Below are 9642 nucleotides of genomic sequence, written 5' to 3' on the forward strand. Positions count from 1 at the left end.
CAAATACATTATGATTAACTGAGAAAATAAACCAAATTTCTCAGCAATCAAACAGACGCTAAAGGTCTTTTAGTCTTTGTTTCGAATTAGAGACGAAGCTCCGCCGACAAATTGGGGCCTATGCACAGAGTAAGAATAACAAAAGAATCTCCACAGCTTCCTTAGCAGTTGCAATCGATTGATCGAAGACTGCAATTGTAGCTGAAGAGAAACTTCCGAAAAGAAATCCCCAGGAGGGCAAAGTCGTTCTTCCTTTTTTTGGGTAAGCAACATATTCATAAGAGAAAGTCACTCTTCCTACTGACGGTTCATCATAGAAATTGTTGAGAATCCGAAACACGGCTATTTGTTAGTCATACTGCTGATCCCCTTTGTCTTTCTTGTGCACAAAATACGACTCAGATAGCTTGTTCTTATTACTTATAACTATTTCTTAGAGTTTTTGGTAGCTCAAAACGAAACGCATATTACAATGAACTTGATCAACTCAACATGCTGCGCAAAAATTTCATCTTTGAGCATTGACATTTTGAATCTTCATTCAAGCTACATCATAAATTTTAGTATGGAAAACTATAATGCCATGTCGGTCTTTTCGAAATTGGAATGCATCTTTTGACTAAAACATTTTCTTTCGGCATCGTTTGTTTTATATTATTATGTTTTGATAGGAGAAATTTGCGTTAAGTTGCTGTGTGCACATCTAATAGCCATGGCTGTTTAGAAACTCTTCCCAGTCGCTTAAGTGACCATTAGACCGTGGATAGAGAATGGGTTCTGTTATGACTTCGATATAGAACCATTAACGGACAAGGATTTTAAAATAGATGATCAGAAAAAGAAAAAAAAAAACACAATATTTGACTTGATTTGATTCTTTTATTTATTTTTTAGGCGTTCTGAGTTTTTTTTTTAAATGTGGTAGAAGGTCGTGCATGGCTTGGAAAACATTCATTAGTTTGTAGTTTCAGTGTACTGAATTAATTTCGTAAATCATCTGTAGGATCGGATCATTAGCTGAAATTAACCGCTAAGAAGAAATCTCCAGAGATGAAGCTAAGAAAAGAACAATGGCCATTGATGAGCCTTACAACATGGAGATTTTGGAAAGTGACGATGTGCAATCTGGCAGCTCCCTGCTGGAGGGCAACTCGGATGCAGAGCTGGCGAGTTTTCTGATGCTTAAGTTAGCCAGATTTTGGAGAGAGCTAGAGTGTTTGAGAGCTGAATCGTGCATACCTTCTCTGAGGGAGGGGACACTTTTATATAGGCATAAGAAACCAGGAGTTTCCTGTAACGTGCTCGAGATTCCCGGGAAACCGTGTCCACCATGTTCACAGGAGATTTCTCAGCCGGATATGTGATCCATACAGAGGGATAAGGTCCATCCGATCAACTCCAATGCGGACGATGCGGAAAGACGGGTCTAATGGTTGAGCGTCGTGATCCCGGAGAAGTCGGAGACGATAGCTCACTCGAGGAGGAGGTTACCTGGCAGGTCACTAGCTGAACTTAGGTCAAGTCAGCAGACGCGGGTCACCTCTCATGCTGACCTGACGTCTTGACGGGACCCGGGCAGTCTATTGGAAGCAGGTCACATCATACACCGACCTGAGATCCCATCTAGCTATTCACAGTTCGGTCTACCGGGGAGGCCCCGAGGTCATTGGTGCAGTTATAAAGTGTCTGAGGTGATCTGCTTACGTGGTGCGGAAGTGTCATCCAGCTGTTCCGAGATGCCACGTGTCATGAACTCATTATATCATTGGAGGACCAAATTACCCTCATCATAAAGCATCAAGGAAGATGAAATCACCATATATCATTGGTCAGTCTTCTTGACTTCGTTGAACTTTATTTCTTATTCTTTTTCTTTTTTCCCTTTCCTAAATTCTTACTGCTTTATAGCTTATATGCAATGTTCTAGTCTCCATTGAAGCATCGAAATAACTTTTAGATAGAGGTCATATACATCTTATGACTTGATCAACACAATCAACTTAACAGTGAAAACAAATTAATGTAGGAAATTTCAAAGCATTGGTATCATCAATTTTTGACTGTACATATTGAAGATTAGCTTTGACAGAGTATGACGTCTCTTTCTGAAATCATATAACCAGCTTGAAGCAACTTGGTGAACTTGCTGCCTATTTGTATGGGTTTCATTTGATGTCAACATCTATTTTTTATCAACATTTAAGCGAGAGGCTTCCTGCTATATTTTTTTGGTCAATAGGAAAACCCCCTAGACAGAAAGTTGAATTTATATTTTAATGTCTCCAGAGAGATGGAAAAGATGGAGGACTTTGTTTCCCTTTTCTGTTGCAAAATGGTTCTGAAGGTGGGCATGCTTCATGTTTTTACATACTCATTGCTGACATTGGAGACAAGATTTGGCTTAGAAACTTAACAGAGAAGCTTCTTTAGATGCAAATCCTGTTGCCATTGGCATGCTTTTTCTATGAAAAAATATTATCTAGTTTATCTAAAGGTTCTTCCTGCATATTTTGTTTTGTTTTGTTTGTTTGTTTTTTTTTTTTTCAGTTCATCTGAGAAAAGATGTCCTTTTTAAGGGTGGTGTGGCAGTGTTTAGTTCTAAAGGATATTATTTATACAAGTATTTGTTCTCAAGCTTTCAATCAATATGCTTCCTAATGTATTTGTGGGCTTTTCTCACTATGTTTTGTCCAGGAAATGAATGTAGGATCTCTGTGCTGAATCCCATGTTCATTCTATAGGCAATAAAAACAAGAAAGCCGTTGAACTTGAATCTGCTGCTGTGGTTTACTGGAGAGGGGATGAATAAAGCCTGTGCTGCAGAGGATCTATGGTACAGCAAGGGAGTTTGAAGACCAGTTGAAAGCATAACTTCAAAGGAGAGGTAAAATGCTGGGGTCATAGATGCCAGGTAAAAATTATACTTTATTTATCTGAACCTGTTTTTCATGCTTGTGTAAGTTATTCCAAATATGGTATTGCAAGCGAACTCATGGAGGTAAAATGTGATCATTGTGGATAATCTTTATTACTCTTGCTCTTTGTCATAATTATATCGTGTCATATTGTAACAACATACATCTCAGATAGTTCTATGATGTCTTCTTTATTTTCTTCTTTCTCCTGGGGGTTTTATCAACTCTCAAGAACTGAGAGAGAGAGGTATGGGAAAACATAGAAAATGTAGCTTAAAGAAACATGGAAAGTACAAACCTCGGTTATTAGTTAGACTATAATCATCAAACTGGTGGAACTTTTCCAGATTGTTCCTAGAGAATAAATATGTTTGTATTTTATTCTTATCTTTTATTCTTCTGGAAATTTGTCTTTGTAATGTCATTCTGTCTTCAAGTATGCCTGCATTCTTGATAGTTGGGCAGTGTGGCTCCTACTTCAGTCCTTTGTACGCTTGTACTGAATTTACTGATATACATGTAAAGAGGCTTCATATATGGGATGCCATTTAGTTTGAAGACTAGGAAAGAAGAAATTACATTTTCTAAGGAGCTCAGCTCTTGCAGGATTAAGCAGGGGGAGGGTTGGTTTTCTGGAATCAAAAGATGCCATAAACATGTCATAGAAGATTTATGGAAGAGAATACGTGTACAACATGGTTGTGAGCTTCTATACACTCTATGTGAGGCAAGGGCAGATTCGGCAGGATCAGCAGTCATCTGGAATTTTACAGAGAAAATATGTATGATCAATGAATATGGAGGATGAACTCTATCAACTCCGGCCTATGAATTGCCCTTACCATATTCTGGTCTGCAAATGGAAGGTGCACTTATATAGGGATTTTCCAATCAGGGTTGTTGAACTGGGAACTGTTTACTGATATGAGCTATCAGGAATACTCTCTTAAGTGGCAGTTCTCAACTGTACAGGCAAGTTCCTAATACACACTAAACTAGATATAAAATCATTGAATTGGGGTTTTGAATCCATTTAATTGATTTGCAGCTTGGATGAGTTGAATCAACTTGCAGCAGCAATATTGGGTTGGGTCAGGTTGACAGGAATCCAAGTCTAACATGGAGGGATGAAACAAAAACTTTTCCTAAGCACAACTCACACATAAAAGAAAGAGTTGCACCTAAACCTAAAACCATTTGGATCTAGGTTGAACCAAGCTGAGTATTCTCTTAATATGTTAATAAACATAGAATAGGTTGGTTTGGATTGGGTTCCACAAAGCTTCAAATGAGTCCATCCTAACATCAAATAGACTGATGTTTTTCAACCCCAATTCAACCTGATACATGAAGCACAAGTCCAACCCAGCCAAAAATTGTGTTTGGTGGACTATTTTAGTTTGACAGTTACCCCAATCACATGCTTTCTTGCCATTGTTTACTTCTCTTTGACATTTTTGTATAGAGAAATGTTGTTTGATTCTACTTCGTCAGCCAGGCTGCTTGTCGACAGTTACCCCAATCATAGTTTTCAAGGTGCCAAGGTGAGGCTAGGCGACAAGGGGGCACCTTGTTGCCTAGTCGCCTAGACGCCCGCCTAGGTGATGGATTTTTTTAAGTAAAAATCACATATCCTAGGGTAGTTCCCTAGGTTCCATAACCAACTTTATTAATAACTATCCATAATTTTCATAATTTTATAAACTTCATGTTTAAGTCTAGAAAATCAACATATTTATGAGAAGAAAAAGAAGAAAGGAAAGAAAATTCAAAAAATATAGGGGCTGAACCCCTATTTTTGTTATAGGAAAAGAAGAAAAGAAAAGAAAAGGTGGAAGAAGAAGAAGAAGAAGAAGAAGAAGAAATGTGTTGATTAGACAAAATTTTAAGTTCTTCCCTTACTTATTGGTTCAGATTTTGAAGTCATTGAGGGTTCAATATACAGCAGTTAGCAATGTTTGTGTTGATTAAATCCTAACAAATAAGAAAATAATAAAAAGAAATTAATTTATATACACAAAAAATGAATATTTTTCTTTAATAATGTCTATTTTATAATTATAATCTAAAAAAATAACAATATAAAAGTATTTTATTACACAGTATGCAAAACTGATTGGTGACTGAGCGAGGAGAGCCTCCAAGGTGCCCACCTAGGCGTCGTCTTGACAACTATGCACAAAAGACAACTGTAGAAAAACAAGGCAATTCATATAGGACAATTCAACAGGTGAGATATTTGGGAAACAACTGATTGAGAGCTGGTCCATGAATTAGTTTTTAGTCTTATCGATTGGAACTTTCCACAAAATAGGAGACTGTAGCGAAGGCCTTGTTAGTATGGTAGTTGTGAGAAAGGGAATTCCATCTGGCATCTTGGGGAAGAGGGGGAGGTTGGACTGTTGAAAGCCGTCCTCTTTTCTTGCTTTTTACTGAAGGAGAACAGCCAGGATTGCTACAAAATCCTGGGCCGTTGATCATGATGTCAACCACCTTTTATAGACATCATGGCTCCTTTAACGTAGTATTGGGTTGTCATTGCATGTATCATGATGGTGGTCAATCATGGTCGTCCTCTTGCTTTCATTATCTCATTGTTTCCAATGGAGGGATATTGCAGCTTGAATACTGTCATGAGGTGACTAATCAACTAAAAGTGGTAGTATCCGAGCAGAAGTCTGCTAGGGTGAGCACCTGGCAATTGTGGGATCCAAAGAAGTTGAAGCACTCAGAGTTAGATCTACGGAGGGGAGATTGGAATCATTACCATTGATGCATTTATCAGCAGAATCAAGTCTGCCACAGGGAACACTTCGTCATTTTAGAGCTTACAGAGTATGTTTGCTCTTTCACCCAAACAGTCCCACACAAGGGGTGCCAATAAAGAAATATGTAGCAAAACAAGCATTGATCAATTACTATATCAAGTTTTTTTTTTTTTTGGTAGAATGAAGCAAGATTTTTACACCCATAACTTTCCCCTTTTTTCCCCAAAGTCCTGGTTGCGGGACTTGATTCTGCGTCAATGCTGGAACACCCAGCTAACACAGCAACGAGCCAGCCCTCTGTTGGTTTCAAGTTTGGGATACTATACAAATGTCATTCTATTATTCGATCAACTCTATTTATAATCTTACATGGTTTAAACAGCACTGATAATTTTTTCTTTCTTTTGTATAAAAAATGTTATATCAAAACATGGGTGGAACTGAATTCTGTCGAATTCGATTCGATAATCATCCGGTCAATGCTCTGTGATCCTTCAGCGAGGAAGCAATACTTCTTTCATGAAAAATTCTCGGACAAAGGGCTGGCTCATCCTTTGGACACAGCAAGCAATTCTTCGTGGCTTGTTCAACAAATGCTACATTTCCACCAACCTGATAGCTGTTGTACTTGCCCATTTGTCCCAAATACATATGCTCCTACAAACACCAGGATAATATAAAATGCCTCGTAGAATCCTTGAACGATAGACTTGGAAATGAAAATTGTAACACAACAAGAATTTGATAATTGACCAAAATTCTTCTGTTATAGAAAATGGTCATATGCTGGGCATGAATCTATTCAATTAGAGAGAGAAGAGCAAAGGCAAAAGAAAATGAAGAAGAATCCTTACCTAATGTAGGCATTAGAAGGGAGATTGCACCGATTCCGGCGATTTTAAGAGGCAATCCTGTCTTGATCATGTCTGTGATATCGATGTGCCCAGTAGTGAATCCTACAATGTTTGAAGGGGTGCTGGTCGGGAGCAAGAAGGCGAATTGGGCACCGATAGCTCCTGGAACCATGAGGAGGAGGGGGTGTACACGCATGGTGTCTGCCAACTGTATGAGCAGTGGGACGAGGAGAGTGGTGGTTGCATTGTTGGATGTGAATTCGGTGATGATCCCGCTAATGAGACAGACGACCGGAGTAATGGCGAGGTATGGGGCATTCTCCAAGAACTCCAAGTTTGCAGACAACACGTCTGCCAGGCCGCTTGTCCGGACACCATTGGCTATGGCAAAACCAGCCCCTAGTAGCAATATGATGTTCCATGGGAGCTTCTTGCATTTGTTCCAGTCCATCAACTTCTCTCCTTTCTGCTTTTTATTTGGAATTATGAACAATAGCGTTGCCACCATCACCTACACAAAATCAAAATTAAAAATGCTTAAAGCCTTAAAACTACATGAACTAGTAACTAATTGCCAGTTGGGGGTCATGGGTGTTTGATAGAATTCCTGTGTCTATCCCAAGATCAGACTGGACGGTCCCAAATTCCAATCACCCAGTTGGGTAGCCTTGGATGAAGCCGTGCAGCTGGGTTTCTAGGGGAGAAGAGAACCCATCAGGCATCAGCGGGTGCCATCGATTTCGTGATTTGCCCAAGTGACTTAACAGCTTTACTTACACTAACTGTTCCATCACCCGCCCGACCCTGAAAGAGGGCACCCCATCCAGGAATGTCATCTGTTATGCTTCTTGTCATCCACAAAGCTATGAGCATCTGGGTGCATACACACATATACATTATTAGTTCAGTAGGATAACTTCAAATACTTAAACCAACCTCTTCCAGTGAATGTTACTATCCATACCGAGAATACTGCCAGGACCATCTTCTCGGCAAATGCCATTGGGCCTGCGCGTGAAAAAAAAAACAAACAGTAACAAAACGACTTACTTCTCCGGCCAAACTACTCTTATCATATGCTAAAAGAATGTTCGGTCGCCCTGAAAAAGCGACTTACCAAGCAATTCAAGCTCCCTTCTCAAATGGGCTTTGTCCAAGTAAGCGGAAAGAGCGTTTCCAGAACCCTTTGAACAATAAAGCAAGCAGAGTATCCCCCACAAAGCGAAGAAGATCAACAAAGCCAAAGGGAATGCAAAGAAGAACCAGGTGTTGAAACTAATGGGATTTGCCTCTGGGAAGTAGCTCTTCCACATCCCCACCAGTATAAGATTGACACCTGTACCCGTCAGCGTACTCATCCCTCCGATGGCTGCCGAATAGATCACCCCCAAAACCACCGCTCTGCAGAATCGGGCGGTGGCGTCCGATTTGTCGACTCCCACAGGGAAACGCTGCAGGATCCCGCTGGCCACCGGCATCATAATCAGCGCTGCTGCCACGTTGTGCATCCACATACTGACGAATGCGGTCGTGGCACAGATCCCGAGGAGCAGCAGAGGTGGATTCAATGGGTCTCCGCAGAACAACAAGGTTATCTGTACCGTCGCACAACAATGTATGGCTCAAATATTAATTCACCAAATGCTTATTCGGATGTATGTGTAAGAGATTTCACTTATTGACAGATGCATACATGGACGCGATCAAGAGTAGAAGAGTAGGAAAAGTTTCCAGATCATTGGACTGAAACTTGTTTTTTGGTCAAATTATTATCATATCAGCAAACGGCAGGGTAGAATACGTCAAATGTATAATCAAGAATTAATTAAACAGTTTATTGCAACTCAGATAATTAATTCCTTAACTCCCCATATTGATATTGAAGTTTGAAACTCACATTCAGGGCCAATCTCCTATGTATGTTATAGTGCTCGACGGCAAGAGCAAGTATGAAGCTGCCTAGGACGAGGGCGATAACATCGTCCATGTAGAATTGAGCGACAGCATCGGCAGAAGAAATCCCGAAGAGAGGAAACAGAAAGAGAGGAGTCATGGAGGTGATGGGCATGGGCACGGCCTCGGTGAGCCACCATATGAACACCCAGGCCAGAATGGCTAACATGTTCCGGCTTGTCTTGGGAGCATTGAGGTCGACAAAAATGCAGATAAGGGCGCATGATAAGGGTCCTAACAGTATGAAGCAGTTGTTGGCAGTGAAAATTGATCGGAGACATGAGTAGAAGCTTGGGGGCGACTTTTGAATGGGGTTCTGGACTGGTAAGAGCGGTGTTTTGGGGTCTTCATCAGGGGGAGAATGACCTACTGCTACTGGGTGATGGTGATCACCACCATTCATTTGGCCGCCGGAGAGGGAGAGGTTAACGTTCGACGGGAAGACGGAGGATAATTAAGGAGAAATAGTGTGAGAGATCGTTTGCGTGCGTTTGTACATTAAATAGTGGAGGGAAAGTGGAAGGCCGTAGCCACACCCCCTGATTCCACATATTCTTTGAATCTTTGTTTTAGGTGGCACGTTTGGCTGTAAGCTCATAAATGTTAGAATTTTAAAACACATGAAGTATTAATTTTATAGGAACGACACAAACAAACCTTAAGCCCTTAACTAGTATTTCTTGAATTATTGTGGTTGGGTAAGAACGAAACATGTGACGAGGAGCGAAAACGTGAAAGAGAAAGAGTAATGATCATCAATTCAATTAATAATAGATTAGTAGGTGGCAATTGGACCCGTGACAACTGGTGGAATGGGATTATGGGATATAAAGGAGACCATATACAATCAATGAGTGAGAGGGGTGTGGCCCACTCGAAAGTATAAAGACAGGTTGACACATCCATTATGAGTCATGTGACAAGTGGAGTTATTGTGATTGAGGATGAGACGATAAACTTGCCAGATGTATGGCTGTCAATACGTGGGAGAGGTTTTATTATTATATGTAAATGTTATATATTTGTGGTTGAACAAGAACAAGGGGGAAGAGGTGGGTTTATACAATAATCCAAGGATCAATTGTTCATCATAGAGGTATAATTGATTAATTAGAGGGTGGGTATTATCTGAGTGTTATTTATGGGGTTTGA

At 40.2% G+C, this 9642-nt stretch overlaps 1 protein-coding gene and 1 long non-coding RNA gene across 5 annotated transcripts; one reads left to right on the top strand and one right to left on the bottom strand.

Moving 5' to 3' along the window:
* The first annotated feature begins 66 nt into the window (after positions 1 to 66).
* Positions 67 to 4187, top strand: LOC104594188 (uncharacterized). 4 transcript variants are annotated; one of them, XR_016083666.1, is made up of 3 exons: positions 67 to 262; positions 1004 to 3887; positions 3964 to 4187. It is a non-coding gene; the product is annotated as an uncharacterized LOC104594188 (long non-coding RNA). The 4 variants fall into 4 exon arrangements; XR_016083667.1 differs by lacking the exon at positions 3964 to 4187 and having other exon boundaries at positions 1004 to 2911; positions 3522 to 3901; XR_734699.3 differs by lacking the exon at positions 3964 to 4187 and having other exon boundaries at positions 69 to 262; positions 1004 to 1828; positions 2695 to 3901.
* Positions 4188 to 5808: 1621 nt separating this feature from the next.
* Positions 5809 to 9042, bottom strand: LOC104594186 (tonoplast dicarboxylate transporter-like). The gene is made up of 6 exons (XM_010254371.3): positions 8435 to 9042; positions 7655 to 8132; positions 7502 to 7545; positions 7315 to 7410; positions 6538 to 7048; positions 5809 to 6340 (listed from the first exon to the last, which is right to left on the bottom strand). Exons 1-6 carry the CDS (start codon positions 8891 to 8893, stop codon positions 6270 to 6272), a joined length of 1659 nt encoding a protein of 552 aa, XP_010252673.1. The 5' UTR covers positions 8894 to 9042; the 3' UTR covers positions 5809 to 6269.
* Between the last annotated feature and the right edge of the window lie 600 nt (positions 9043 to 9642).

The sequence above is a fragment of the Nelumbo nucifera genome, chromosome 1 (assembly GCF_055504915.1).
Source record: "Nelumbo nucifera cultivar China Antique chromosome 1, China Antique-T2T, whole genome shotgun sequence".
Taxonomy (NCBI): domain Eukaryota; kingdom Viridiplantae; phylum Streptophyta; class Magnoliopsida; order Proteales; family Nelumbonaceae; genus Nelumbo; species Nelumbo nucifera.

Bases quoted from the DNA above. Each gene is read 5' to 3' on its own strand.
- LOC104594186 (XM_010254371.3), bottom strand. From the start codon at position 8,893: ATGAATGGTGGTGATCACCATCACCCAGTAGCAGTAGGTCATTCTCCC. The intron at 7,546-7,654 runs GTAAGTCGCTTT...TTTCACGCGCAG, and splicing joins AAGGGAGCTTGAATTGCTTG to GCCCAATGGCATTTGCCGAG. The intron at 7,049-7,314 runs GTAAGTAAAGCT...GATTTTGTGTAG, and splicing joins CGGGTGATGGAACAGTTAGT to GTGATGGTGGCAACGCTATT.